General features: G+C 31.6%; 1 protein-coding gene across 2 annotated transcripts in view; it reads right to left on the bottom strand.

Moving 5' to 3' along the window:
- Positions 1-16,268, bottom strand: part of LOC145256147 (spindle assembly abnormal protein 6 homolog) — a 205,561-nt gene that overhangs the window by 38,207 nt on the left and 151,086 nt on the right. For both annotated transcript variants that reach the window (XM_080114734.1, XM_080114732.1), the window contains exons 3-4: positions 10,836-10,915; positions 3,224-3,328 (exon numbers count right to left, since the gene is read on the bottom strand). In XM_080114734.1, the coding sequence (XP_079970860.1) occupies positions 3,224-3,328; positions 10,836-10,915 (185 nt within the window). The remainder of the gene's footprint in view (positions 1-3,223; positions 3,329-10,835; positions 10,916-16,268) is intronic.

Raw genomic sequence — 16,268 nt, forward strand, 5'->3', positions numbered from 1 at the left:
GAAAGTAAATAATATCATTCATTTTTATTATCATTTAAAAAAAAAAAGTAATCCACAGTTAGGTTTTAAGTTTTATTGTCATTATATAATAATATAACTCTTTCTTTTTTTTTTTTTTTAAAGCAATCGAAAGTTTGGTTTAAAAAGTTTTCCTGTTGTGATATTTGTCTACAGAGCCAATGTGTGTGCAATGATCATGACCAAGATCAAACCAGTGTCAACTGAAATGTGTCTTTTTTTTTCTTTCTTCGCAGTGAAGCTGGTTGGATCCTTCTTCCCTACTTAGTTCAACAGTTTTATGTTAGTACAAAAATTAATAGCCCATGTATGAATTTAAGATCCCACTTATCCAGACATCTAAATAGAACAGATGTAGCATGACATTTGATGTTGGTAATGATTTTTTTAATTTAATCTCAATCATAGACAACCAAAATACTCTATAGTATTAACATACAGTCAGAACTATCAATTTTTTTGATATCAAAGTTTCTACATTATTGCTGCTTGCCAATCGTAGCAGGTTCCTATTATGCTCACACTCCATATCTCTATCCACTAATACTTTGCTATCTGCCATATACTGTGTGTGTTAATATAACCAGTAACATTATGATGCTGAGTATCAACATTGCGTTATTGGTAGTGTGTATATATATATATATATATATACGCACACACACACACATTATATAATATATATATATCTCAAGTCCAAGATACCTTTTAGCTCTGATAATCATTCGCTTCACAACTCTCAATACTCCCTTTCTTTAGTGTAAAAAGATGAATCTGTTATTGACCTCTTGCATTGATATGTCTTTGTTCTAAATTATGTAGTTTTTCCACTTTGTCTATTTATCTTTTTAGGTAAATAATTCAGTCTTTTCAAGCCCATTACTGGTCCTAAAAATCTGTATCCCAATACAGTAAGTTTAGTGAATATGTCTGAAATGCCCACATGAATAAACATTTTTGATGAGTTGTAGTGCACCTGAATACTGCACACAATAATTTCATTATTATTTATGACTACTAGCAGTTCAGCCCAATTTTGCTCGAGCCCTATGTACTGTTCATAATTTTATGTGCATATATATATATATATATATTAAAAAGTTTGACTCATGTGCAGGTAACCTACATCTAAAATTTCAAGTGTTTAGATCCGAAATTGGCGGAGGAGTTTGGTAGAGTCTGCAAAGGTCAACTCTTTCAACTTTAACCTCTTAGTAGCCAAATTTTCGCCCAAAAACTGATTAAAAATCTTGCTACATGTCTGAATAACCTTTATGTAAAATTTTAAATGCGGAGACCCAAAATTTGCTGAATAGTTTGCTAGAGACTACAAAGGTCAAATCTTTTGAACTTTGAACCCTTGGTAGTCAAATTTTTGGCCAAAAACTGATTAAAAAGCTTGCCCTATGTCTGAATATACTTTATGTAAAATTTCAAAAGGTTAGACCAAAAATTAGCTGAGGTCAAATTTTTTTTTTTAACTTTGACCCCAATTTTGACCCCATAACATTTGTTTTTGGCTCAAATCAAGTTAAAATTTGATCCATGTCCAAGGAACGTACATCTAAAATTTCAAGTGTTTAGATTCAAAATTGGCAGAGGAGTTTAGTAGAGTTTTCAAAGGTCAAATCGTTGAACTTTGAACCCTTGACAACCGAATTTCTGACCGAAAACCGATTAAAAAGATTTTCCCAAATCTCAATAGCCCTTATATCAAATCTCAAGTCTGTAGACTGAAAATTGACAGAGTAATTTGGTAGGGAAATGTTCACAGACACTTTCACTTTTATAGATATATAGATTAATAAAATTAACACTTTGTTAAAAAAAAAAAAAAAAAAAAAAAAAAAAGTAGCTTTCTAGTGGAGGAGGAGGATGCTTTGTATATATTCAGTGGGCAGCCAATGAACATCAACTCAACATAAATAACATTTTATGACTAGACTTATTTTAAAAAATAAAAAGAACCGGTAAAAGACAAAAACCAGTTAGACAAGTCAAAATTTAACGATAATAAATCAACACTTACTTTGTTTCTTTAAAGAGAAAAAAATAAGAACATGTCTAAACTAAGAGACTTAAGATACATGTATATAAAAATAACTTCAAATAAAAAGAAATCTTTGCTATTACTAAATTAACTGTTTCCTAAATCATTTCTACACTTCTTATTGGCATTTTGATAAAAATTCATTAAATTATTTTAATTATAGAAAACTGTCTAAAATTTGGGGTTTAAGTCTGAAGAAGAAATTAAAATCTAGTGAATTTTATTTTTTATATAATCATAGATCAAATTTCATGTACATCAAAAAAAATTTCAAGTTTTAAATAGGAAGTTGTTCCGACATTATGTTCCCTAACAAACCTTTTAATACTAACCCCAACACTTCCAAAAGCCTTGGTTTACATATGGTGAATTCATTTGCAATGTAAGCCTACATGATACAAGTGTATCAGTGGGCATCTAAGGACCTGGACAATAATCATCATGGAAGACTGGGCTGAGCTCTCAGGTCCACGGGTGATCAACCTTTGATAGTGAAATTGTGATTGGTTAGCCGTCTTGTGCAATATTGCTCAGAACTGCCATACATAGGCCACCATGGTATGAATGCGGTGCAGGCCAGGAAAGACACCGGCTCGACCAAAGGTGAACATCATTGCAACATGTCTTATTTAGATCACCAATAAAAATTAAATATTTGATACTGTGATTTAATACATCTTTTCAATATGAATACCAAAATAAACTTTAATTCTAAACCAAATTTGAAAATAAAAATTATTTTTAATTTCATCAAACTCAAACTATTTTAATTTTTATTGTATCCTTATGTCATGTAAAATCCAGAATACAATGTTTGTGAAATAAATAACACAATTCAAAGCATGTTAACAATAGCACTATACAAATTATATATAGTGCATATATGTGCATAGATTGAGAATAGTGGAAATGATATTAAATGTGGAGACAACAGTGTGTTCATAGTAACCATCTAAAATAATCCAACTTTCTTCGATCCATGACAAAGTTTGATATAGTAAGGGTGTAATTTTGTTTATCGCTAATAAAGTTATGTCCCTTTGTTTAAGAAGAAATTAAAATAAAACCTCACTACAATCTAATGTAGTAATGAAAAGAGGTAAAATTTAAAACTGATACTCTCATATCACGAACCTTTTGGATTTTTATACTCACTTTGGAAGATCTTTTCCTTCTTCCAGCAAACACATATTCAATAAATCAACCACCCGTTGTGGAAAAGCACTGAAATCAACCAAAAGGCCCTGTTGACTCTTCAGGCTAGATTAAAGAAAAAAAAGAGTATGATATTAAACTAATTACTTATAACAAACAAATTTAATTGTCTCATAAAAGAAACAAGCTAATTTATATCAGGAATATGTTAATTTAAACCATGTAAAAATTTATACTTTTTTTTTTATGGAAAAAAGTGTTATTCTGAGTTCAAGACAATTTGAAAATACATTTATGTTTCTTTGTTTGAGAAGGTGATACATTTATGTACAGTTTCATGCAAAATCCATTCCTTTCAGATCTCTTGATATGTGAAGTGATGAATTTTTATTTTGCAGAGACAAATTCCGTTTAAAAATAGTTTAAAACTTCATTTTAAGGTGATATGTTATCTTCTGATAAAGGCCACAATCAGTAATTATACAAAAGTTCAAACAAGAATGTACTTAACTATGGCACATATAAATAGGTTTAGGACAAGACATGAACTTACATAATTTTCTTTTTAATATTAAAATTAACAAAGTAATTAGATTTGATGTTCATTTCTATATTTATAAAATAAATGATTTTTCCCTCTAAAGAAAAAACATATATAATAAAATGATTGCAGAAATTCCTCTCTGGACCAAAGTATTGTAGGTTTGTAACAACAGATGCCACATACAAATTCAATACAGCTAGGCTAATAGCCACTATTTTATGTAACTTTCAAACACCTTTGAAGACACATTCAATTGTGATAATAAAATACATTACATCCTACGAGTAACACCATCACAACATTGTTTGAAGAAGGGTTACCTATTTTCCCCTCTAAATATTTAGTCCTAAAATCAGTCAACAGTAGGAGGAAGTCTACACATTCCACAGATTCTATGCTTATACTGCCAGTAACTGGCTCATACATACAGATATACCATTAACTTTCCTGTAGTAGAATCAAAAAATAATACTGTCTTCTTTGGGAAAGTCCGCTGCCTCTGATTGGTTGCTCACTAATTCTCTTATTCTGGAATTAGATCAGAACAGTACAATATGGTGTCACTAGGACAAATATTGATTTACACAGCATCAATTTCAATTAATAGACACTTAATTTCCAATATACAAGGTGGTCACTAGAAAAGCGGGAAATTTGAAGGTCAGCTTAGATCATGAATAAAATGTGTGGTTGCTATTTTTTGATTGGTGCCGTGTAAGTGTTGTAAAAATAAATCGTTGTTTGACAAATTTCCGTTTTTCTAGCGACCATCCTGTATAACAACAGCAAATGAATCTTTGCCCATTTTACATAACTAATGACTGTTAAGCTTCTCTGCTAAGACTAAAACATACACAAACATATGTATAGTATCTAGTAGTAAATGCATCTTCTACATTCTTCTTTCTTTGTGTTTGTCGCCGTGAAATATAAACAACATATTAGTAGTTGTTGACCAATATTATATCAGTCGGAGTTTAATGAATAAAGTTTACTTATTTTTTTTTTCCTTTTACACATCTTATTTTACACATTAACTGGTACTTCTGCAGTTTAAATCCCATTTTTCCATGAGTCTCACTCAGCAACATCGGGCAAACGACAAAAACCGCTAGATTATACGAAGCCAACGGAAGTCAATGGAAAAAATAAATAAATAAAACAAAAAACCTACCGAAATAAATTCATAAATTTTACTTTTATTTATTCTTTTTATTAGCAACTGTTCTTTTCTGAATTTTTTTTTTTTCTGGTTATAAAAGTAGTTTTTTTTTAAATTAGTGAACATATTTTTTTTTTTGTTTTGTTTGCGTATAGAAAGTTATTTTGGTATTTTTTTTACGACATAACCTAGCTCCATCTAACCTCTAGGAAAAAAAAAAAAAAAAAGATAATCCTTTTTTGTGTGCCTAATACGTTTAAAATGGTCTTTAAAAAAATATTTTTTTTACACCTAACCCAGCATAGTATAAACACTCTCCATGTTAAGAACAGCTTTCGGAATAAACACTCCCAACCCCTCCATGTAAAGAAGAGCTTCCGAGGTTGGGGGTGTTTATTCTGAAAGCTGTTCTTAGCATGGGGTGTTGGGAGGCTGAGTTATGCCATTAAAAAAAAAACTTTCCTTTTTTTTTCTTCAAATTTTTGGCCGTTTGAGGTTTGATGAATAATATGTTTACTTATTTTTTTTTTATATTCATACTTTTCCTCTTTGGACGTTCATTATATTCTTTTTGGACTTATGCATTTACTGAGGCACACTGAAATAATAGTGTGATTATTTTGAAACTCATTACAAACATGAGGAGGAGATAGTGTTTTGCAAATATTGCATACTTTTACCCAACAAATTAATAAAAGATGCAAAAAAAAAAAAAAAAAAAAAAAAAAAAAAAAAAAAAATGACTTCTCTACAGGATGTAATAGTACTAGAAAACAAATACAAAAATAATAATTGCTCAAAAACAGAAATTTAACAACTGGTAACCTTAAAATTATCCTAATGTCTCATAAATGCTGGCAACTTATTTTGAACAATTCAGCATGTTAACATGTATGCATAAGTAAAAAGAAAACATACATAACGTTTTTTAACACTCGATAACACTTATTTGTTATGTATTTGTTTTTTTACCACATTTACTTTCTGTAGAGTATTTTATTATTTAGAATATGTGCTAAAGCTACTTTTAGAAAAAAATGTGTGCAGTAGACAGAAGAAAACTATGTCCAACTTAAAGAAACTTATCGGTAGAAGGCAGTTATCTACCTCTGTTTTTGTTCAATCTAAAGTGTTAATAAATGCTTTCTTTAGAATCAGACAGTAGCTGCATGTAATCACCCCAAACCAACACTCATTGCCAGTAACCAACAGTGCTGACAATCACAGATAGTGTCTGTGACTGAAAAACAGATTACTTAATTTGGGCTGCAGCTGCCAGTGTCCACTATTTTCCAGGAACGGCAGTGGCCACAAGCAACAACCATAGTTTAATTTGTTTTTGAGGGAGGTCCTTTAACATGCTTCCACCAGGCAATGCCAATTAACAGCTCCTACTAGTAATAGCAATAAAAAAAAAAAAAATACCACATATACATTCAATATGGTGACACTACCTGTCAATACCTGATGCATGTTTTCCGGTCATCATCAATTGATTTAATTCAATATACTAAACTCCTATAATGATTCCGAAGAGAACCACTGTCCCAAACAAGTCCTACTTATAGATGGTAGCAAGATAATTCCTCACTCATTATTATATCCTCCTCCTATCCTAGTTTACACCATTACTAAATATTTCATATTTTATTACACACATCCTTGATTATTTTGTTTTATTATTAACAGTCATCTAATATCCATTCGGTATATAAATAAATACGGCATAATCATGTTGACACACCAGTTTCCATTAGACCACAAAGTTAAGCAATGTTGAGCCTGAGCAGTACTAAAATGGGTGATCATTTGGGAATTCCATGTGCTATATATGCTTTTTGCTTATCTCAGCATTGTTTCCAGTCTCATCCTGGACTTCTTGCTACTGAACTTGAGCAATGCTGATTCAGGAGATAGGTGATTGGAAATTGTGCAATCGTTGTCTCACAATTACAAGCACACCTACCCTTACAGAAAAGGGTCCATTGCCTTTGAAGACTGAATGGGGGCGATAATATAAATAATGAATGCTCCCTTTCCTTTGGTTTCCAGCACTTTGATTAGCTGTTCGGATTCATTTTACTAAAAGATTACATTTTCTAACATTTTCAGAATAATTTTTACTAAAATTCAATATGGCTTCCCTGCTTATTAGAAATCTCCGATTACCACACATAATACAACACACATTTTCTGACTGCTTACAGTGAACAATAGTTTCATTAGTTTCTTTCAAAGACACACTACAAAACTAATTCATTTCCACTGAATACACCACTTTCAACATTGACCATACTTACTCATTTTTTAATGCCCATAAGTAAATAATAAAGTTGTTTTTCTTACTGGCTTCTAGCCGGTTTCAAATAAGGCTTTGACTTCAACACCTAATACTTAACATACATGTTTTGCTCACATTTCATTCAATTGCAACACTATTTTTTATTTTAACAATTTTTTGGAATTGTTGTAAAGCATCTTCACAAGGATACCAGCTTAATTTCACTGTCTTTTTTCCCCTATCAATCATTATGTTGAATATACATTGATTTTTTTTTTTTTTTTTTTGTATAATGGACACAGTAATCATGTTTCATATTATTCCTTCCGGTGGGAGAAGAGGGGTAATTATTGATGATGATAATGATGCCGCCATTCAGTCTCGAAAGATAAAGGATACCCCTTTTAAGAGCAGCTGTGTATGTAATTGTGTAGCAAGGGTTGCGCAATCGCCAACCACACCTCTCCTGAATCGGTACTGCTTGAGTCCAGTGGCAAGGAGAAGTCCAGAATGACTGGAAGCAATGCCGAGATAAACAGAAAGCACATACAGCACCTGGAAGTCCCAAATGGTCACCCATCTGGTACTGGCCAGGCTCATCATTGCTTAACTCCAGTGATCTGACGAGAACCGGCATGTCAAACATCATTATTCCGTATAGAGGGGTAATTAGATTAAGTATTAACTACATGATTGTTGCTGATGTCATTTCTGTGCGACTTTTACAAAACTACTGCAGTTATATTTTACAACCAGTAAACATTAATCAGATGTGACTTTTCCAGGGCATTCATCATAAAGCACGAACAACAGCTGACATAAGTGTAAACAAGCACAGACGGAATTTGATTTGACCTCATTTTTTTTTGTACAATTACAATAAGATTATGTATTATATGGTTACACAATTTCTGATATCATTTTTGTGCATCCAATTGTGAATAAGTATAAAAAAAATTTGCGAAATTCTGACCATTAATTGACTTTTACGATTTTTATTAGCAACACATGTACATAAATACCTTACAAATTGCTACGTCATAGGAACATTTTTTTAAGGTGTCCATAATGTAAACACATTATTAGTGTCGCTTTTTTATTATTTTCATACACTGAAAAAATGTTTTATGAAGGTCACTGAATTCAATCAAATTAATAATCATGTGCATTCCTGGACTATAAAAAAAACAAAAAAAGAAACAAACAAACCATTGACTAATAACTCAACGGATGCGTCCTGCCTAAAAGTACCATCGTGAGGTGTAAAAAGAAAAAATATATATATCCTGACATGCGTGAGTTTTTTCACCGAAATATATCGCTAAATATTATTTTTAAATTATTTTTTTTTTTTTGCATTGGATGGTTTCAAAACGTATTTTATATACATGTTCAATTTGATTTTCTTATTTACCAACGTTTTCAAACAGGAAACCAATCAATTACTATTTGTAAGATTTACTCCTTTTTTGGAAACTAGGAGGGTGGTTCACTTACTTTTTTCTCTTAACGAAAAACTTGGGTTGACAGTTTCATTTTTCAAGTAATTCAAAACAAAAATAGAAATTATATTTTTTGAGCAAAGCTCTAAAATAATGCATATAATTTATATAAAATGCTTCCAGTTCACATGTATATATAAACACAAAAATTGGTGCATATCCCATTTGTTCCTCAACAAAATTACCTCAGTCTAGAAGGATTTCTCACTCATGAAACTTCAGAACTAATGATTTTAATATTTTCCAACAATTCTTCATAAATATTTAATCCTTCTTTTGTGATTATAGTGATATGCGAAATTCTCATTTTTGTACGATAAATTTGATGCTGGCATATCAACTGCCCATTTCATTTTTAACTGTTTTTAATATGCATCAAATATTTAGACTTTTTTTATTTCACTTTGTTTTCATCTTTTCTTTTACATTCTTAATTTACCTAGCTCTTCATAAAACAAAAAGAATTACAATTTCACTAATTAACAAAACTAACATAGGATATACATTTTCTTTGCTACTGCTCTTAAATTACATGCATAAACTATATTAAATGTTGAATGTATATTTTTGAGATGAGGATTGATAATTATTTCTTGTATTTGGACTATTATTCTCATCTTGGTTGTTTTTTCTTCAAAACATTTCAGACGATGTAATCTCCGACCATCTTCAGGTGTATTCACACTGGATGTTATTGGTGAATAGTGAAAAATGTTTGGCTTTTTTTTTATTTTTTGTTTTCCCAACGAACATAGCCGATAGAAATTCTAAACGTAAATAGCACCAAGTCTATTTCTTTACAAAATAAAATTATCAATCATCATCTCAAAAACCGGAATGGACCCGGATTTATTTAAAAAATTTGAATTTCTAACCGCTATGTTTGTTGGAAAAGCAAAAAGCCAAACATTTTTCACTATTCACCAATAACATCCAGTGTTAATACACTTGAAGATGGCCGTAGGTTACATCGACCGAAACGTTGTGAAAAAACAACAACTAAGATGAGAATAATAGTCCAAATAATACAAAAAATAATTATATTAAATGTTTCCAGTTCACACGTACATGCAAACACAAAACAAGGTTTCAGGTGAATTTCCCCATTGGAGGACCCCATTGGAGGATACGCACGTTCGTGCAAACAAAAAAAACTTAGCAATTCAATTAGTTAGAATCCTTTTATATTTCCTTGTCCAACACAAAGAAATGGGTCCTACTAGTGTTAAAAATATATGTGAATTAGTCTTTATTTTCATTTTAGTTTGCTATATTTATTTTTTAGAACTATGTAATATTTTTATCAGGTTGATATATTTTTAATAGAATTTTGACAGTTTAATTCAATTATTATGCTATCATTTGGTCAGCTAATTTTATTAAGATAATTTCTATTTTATAAAATGGTTGGAAATAGCCTCCACAACGAATTTTAAACTTAGAAATTACTTTCTATTTGACAGTTAAAATACCTTAAAATTTCTTTCAAATTCTAAAGGGTCATGAAAATCTCCACCTCCAAATTAAAGATTAAAGACTTGTTTATGAAGAAACCTAAATGCATTCTGATAGATTTAATTTAAATCGTGAAACATCAAGTCAAATTCGGTGGCCATCTTATTTTGATTTTGCTTATTCACATCATATTACCACTTTTCAAGCATGTTTTTCTCAATTTTAGATGCATAATACTAATTAGATTTTTAATTAAAACAATTCCTCATTTAGTAAAATGTATAAGAAAAAAAAAATATATATATATTTAATGCCTAAACAGATGTTTTTGTGTTCTACCATGGACGCAACCTTTATACATTGCAGACTCTTCCTGAGTAATGCTCAGCTGACACACAATATATGAGAGAGAAAGTGAGCGAGAGAGAGCTGTTAAATGCTAAGCATGAACATTGGTTAATAATCTAGTGTAGTATGTGTTCTCATACTAAAAATGCTGGCAAAGTAAAGGTCATTTATTTATTTATTTGCTTAAGTTAAACATTTGAATGGAGAAAATGGTTTATTTGTTAGTATGTTTGGTTTGATTTTAGCATGACAAGAATCATGGAGAATTAAAGAAGGAAATGCAAGAGTACAAACTGATCATTCCAGCAAGCAATACTTACTACTGGAAATCATCTTCTCCTAGTTTCAATGTGTACAGGAAGAACAAGTCTTTTTCATCTGTTAACCGTATCATCAACTCCTAAGAAAATAAAACAAAACAACTGATAAAAACTAAGATCAAAGAAAAGGATTTTGTAAAGAAAAAAAGAAAACTCTTCGTTCAAACTGTAGAAAATTTGAACAAAGTCCCTTCCATACCCTTATTACCTGCTAGCCCCCATTCCCATCTAGAGATCAACCTTGTTTTCGGTTCCCCCAGAAAACAGTGGGTGATCTAACACTTAGCAGCAGGTTGGGAGAACCTTTACTAACATGCCCCATAAGCATTTTGTTTGGTTCTTTCACTTCATTCTTTTTTGGGTCTTTTTCTAGATCTTCTCACTCTCCATATATACAGTAGCATCCAAAAGTTGAGGAATGTTCAATCATTTTCTTTTAAATGACTTCTAACTTTTATTTATGAAAAAGGGAAAAAAAAATTTTTATGAATTTTCCTATGTTTAATAATGGTAGTTAAATAAATATTTTTTTTTATTTTAAATTTTGAATACATATTAGTTTTCTTACATATAAATAAATTTAATTAAATTACAGGTGTCCAAAAGTTAAGGAAAGGGGAAATTATTAATGAAAAAACAAAGAATCCTTTCAGTATTTACTGAAAAGCTCCTTGTTTTCAATCACACTATGGCATCTTCTGCTGCAAGACAGAACTAATCGGCGAGATATTATTCCAGGATTTTCTTATACATTCCCATAAATCAAGATTTTGAGGGTTTTTTTCTGTGATCTTATCACCAATAATTTTCCAAACATTTTCAATTGGCTTAAGGTCGGGTATTTGAGCTGGCCAATCCATAACGCAAATATTGAATCTATTTTGCTTTATGGCACGGTGCACTATCTTGCATAAAGATATCAGAATCAGAAATATTAGGAACCACCTGTTCTCTAATCAATTCTCTGTACATTCGGGCATTTACTTTTCGATGAATCCTTCAGCACTGCTGTCAAACGATTGCCATGGTTTTTCACAAGATCTTGGCAAATGCCTAACGGAATTTTTTCCCATTCTTCTTTGGCTTCTTAGACTTTAATTGGTAGATGTTTAAGGGGCTTCTTGTTCTAATCTGTCTGTTCAAAATTAGCCACAAATGTTCAATGGGATTCAAGTCTGGTGATTGGCCAGTCCATTGCAAAACATGAATTTCCTTATCCTCAAACAATTTCTGAGTTGCCTTCGTTGTAGGTTTCGGATCATGCTCTTGTTAGAACCGCCAATCACCAAACAATCCCATTTTCTCCAGACCTTTGAAAGTTATTTTCCAAAACATTCCTGTATTTGGCTCCATTCATCCTTCCTTAAATTATTTTTAGTGTTTCAATCCCGCATGAAGAAAAGCAGCTCCAAATCAACGTTTCCTCCTCCATGATTCATGTTAGTGATAGTGTTCTTCATATTATATGCAGAACAGTCTACACACCAGACATCGCTTGCGTCGTTATTGCCAAATAGCTCAATTTGGTTTCACCCGACCATACCACATCAAAAATAGTGGTATCGTCATTGATATACTTTTTAGCATACTCTAGTCTTGATTTAAGGTGAATTTTCTTCAGTAAACGAGTCTTGCGAGGTCTGCAAGATTTGAGACTCTGTGCAGTTTGTTACTGCCGTCTTGCAGACACTGATGGTCATGCTGCTGAGGGTTTTTTTTGCAACTCTTCACGGGTCACAAAAGGATCATTTCGAATAGTTCGCAAGATTTTTCACCGGCACCTTTCCAAAATTTTCTGGGGAGCTCCCGATCGTGGCATGTTTTTTTTTAGTACCTGATTCTTTCCACTTCTTTACAATGTACCATACAGTACTAACAGGAATATTCAAAGTTTGTCATACAGCTTTTATTAACTTTATGAGCTGAAATAATACAGTCCTTTATGAACTGTTAGTGTTCCTTTCACTTAGCCATGTTGCAATGTTTTCTGAGAGATTTCGGCAGAGAATGACTATAAGTTCACTGAATATCAAACTAGTACTTTCTAGAATGATCTGGAATGTAAAACTATGAAAATTTGATGTTTAATAATGAAAAAAGAAGGCTGTCCAAATATTTGTTTCACTATGTATTTTAGGAAATGTTTAATAACCACTTTTCTTAAAGTTTAGTTTCTCTCATTTCTATGTTTTTTTAATCATGTGAAAGTTTTATTTTATTATTTTGTTTGTATATGATTTGTACCAAATTGCTGAAAAACATTTTTGTTTTGTCCAAAGACTTGTTTTATCTCACTGTATATTCATTATTATTAGTAGTAGTGGTGGTAGTAGTAATGTAGCAGTAGAAATAAAATCGTTTGGATTTTTTAGCACATACATCTCCTGAAGGGTTCTTTCTACCAATTTTGGTGCAATTGTGATCAATAATTTTGGAGCCAGAAGTTTGTTTTTTTTAGTAATCCTAATAATAGTATTAACATTTATCCTCCTAAGACGTAGCTGCATCTCAAGGATGCTTCATACTTAATGTGGTTCAGTTTTGTGGAGTCATTTTAGAGTTTATAAAGTAACCAACAAAGATATTTTAAAAAAAACAAAAAACAATAATAACTAGGGCTATGACAACAGCATATTCTTTTCATTGCTTTGACTCTTGAGTGTTTATTCCTTGATATCTTATATGCTTTTATATAGTGATGTGGTTCTCAGTTGATTAAATGTGTCGGATATATACTAGAGAGTCAAAAGAATGAAAAAAAATATGTTGTCATAGCCCTAATAATAACATAGTGGTTAGAACTTATAAGAGTTATTTGCCTTTAAATAAACAGAAAAAAGGTTGCCTTTTTCTTTTCTTGGCCAAGATCAAAGTGTAGTGTCTGTTCTGATGCTGCACTGCACTTTTTGGTCTCGGTTAGTGGAGGGGAAATACTTCATGACTGATATATTTTTTTTTATTTTTGTTACTATCCAGAGTGCATCTTTTTGGGGAGCTAGTTTCCCCCCACACTAAAAACCAACCTTGCGTCTAACTCTGCCTTTATGGGAAGGCAAGTATAAACAAGTGAAGTATGCATGGTCCCCCATGAGTGCACAGTGAACGAGGCATAAAAAATATGACTAAGTTTAGCACCCCCTCCCCCCATTTAGCCCCAAAAGTTCCCAGGGGACATTAAATCCTGGTAAAAATGAACAAACTACAGTTTTAGGCCTTACCATATGTAAATTTGAGTTCTACACTATGCAAAAAAAAGAAATGACGAAGTCCATCATTTACCTTCCTCACCATTTAGCCCCAAAAGTCTCATGGGCTTACCATATTTAAATTTGAGTTTAGCACCATGCAAAATTGCTAAATAGACATACATAGAAAATTCTGGACAAATATGGTAAAATAGTCCTCAAAATGGAGTGTTTTTATTAGCCCTAAAAGAGCCCCTGGGGCACACCCAAGAGTTATCAAAAACTATAGACAAACAAAATTCTATAGAAATCAGTTAGTTACAATTTTTTAGAAAGTTTTATAAAAATCCAAAGCATCAGTTTTTTTTTTAATAAGCACAAAAATGTTCATTTTAGCCATTTTAACCCAAAAGACACTCCTAGAGAGAGGGGGGAACCGGAGTTTTCCTGGAAAATCCATTCTGTTAATTTTTTTACTCATATCATGTTTAATGTTTCTGCAAAATTTTTAAAAATTCCAAGGTATAGTTATTGAGAAAAGTGCAGACAGACGAATGGACAAGGGTGAATTTACAGGTTCACCCTCCTTTTGTCTGGGGACAAAAAAAAAGGGGGAGGTGTTTCGGGATTCTATTGGCTTGATTATATAAAATTCTATCTTGCAGAATTTTGCTCTTCGAACTGGCTTATAGATAAGCATTTTTTGCATTGAGCTTTTATTCTATTAACATAAAATTAATGACAACTATTGTCAGGATTTGATTCACATATCTTTTCCATTTATATACTGCAATTGAGAATAAGAAATATATAAATACAACTACACAAGGTCTGCCATAAGTATTTATATATTTTCTATTGCCAATAATTTTGTTGATACTTAAATATTTCTTCTTTTTCATATGGCATTTAAAAGTAGAAATCATATTTTTATAGCACTGTTGAATTTAGTGAACAAATCCGAGGTGAAGTTACTCAAGTGCTATCAGAAATGTGCACCAGAATATGCTGCTTCATCCCTGAAAGATTAGCTAAGTGTATTGAGCTCTATGAAGAGCACACAGAGCTTTAATAAATATTTTAATACACATGTTTTATGCAGAAAAAAAAATCCAAGTCCACCCTTTGTTAGTATCTATATTGCAGTTTCCTATTTCTTCCATGTTACATTTATTATATTCAAATAAAATGATATTACTTGCATGAGTTTTCAAGATAAATTAATTCACTTAATGTTGTATTCCTTATTATAAACTAGTTTATTAACTATAAAACGTGTTGACTACTTGGTTTTAAAAATAAAATGAATATTTTGATACTTTCTTGTTTTTATAGTAAAGTAAATTCCTGGGTCACCATGATAAAACTTTGATTGGTTTGATTCTGTTAGTGGCATTTTTTGCAGGAAAGACAACATGGAGGTTACCAACATTCCTAAGTAAAAGTAACACTATGAAATCGACTGGATTCAAACATAACACACCCAGGTCGTCAATTCATATCGTTAGCCACATAATCATCACTTCCCTTGTTCTTATATAAACTATTTAATATTGTAAAATAACAGTCAGCACAGCATAATGTTATGCTTTGTCTTGCTAGATCAACAACATCGTAACTCATATTCAACACATCTCTTTGAAAACTTCTAATGTTATACCTGTGATACTATGGACGTCCCCTTCCCTCACTCAAAGTGTCAGGAATTTAAAAAAAAATAAAAAATAAATTTATTAGCCAAACAAAGGTAGGAAGTTGTTCACCAACGCACACAAAAAGAGCTATAGTAGGATTTTTAATCAAGATGTGGCAATGAACAGAAACAGCAATCCAAACAATGCAAGTCAATAGGTTTAGAGTTAGTTTAGAGACAGTTTTAGGACTGCCAGTGAATTTTATGACAGTTTAGGACAGTTGCTAGTTTGACACGGTTAAACACAGGTCGTAGTTCAGTAGTTCAGAGTAGATCAAAATGAATTCTCGATAGACCTATCTAGATATGGACCTTAGTGTTCAGAGCATCAATGATGTCACAGACACACATACACAGAGTGCAACTGATATTTGCAGAATGTTTTATGTTTTGTTTTTTATACTTGTGAACTCATATGTGAGAGATGATAACACGGCCAGAAGAGAAGATTAAACAGAAGATCATAATACAAAGCATTGGGGTTAACATTTGTTTTTGAATGGGGGTTCATGGGGGTGCACACACTCACAACAGAATAGTTCCCAACCCAAGGGG

This window comes from Euprymna scolopes, chromosome 3 (genome assembly GCF_053919585.1).
Source record: "Euprymna scolopes isolate OS-2025 chromosome 3, ASM5391958v1, whole genome shotgun sequence".
NCBI classification, from domain to species: domain Eukaryota; kingdom Metazoa; phylum Mollusca; class Cephalopoda; order Sepiida; family Sepiolidae; genus Euprymna; species Euprymna scolopes.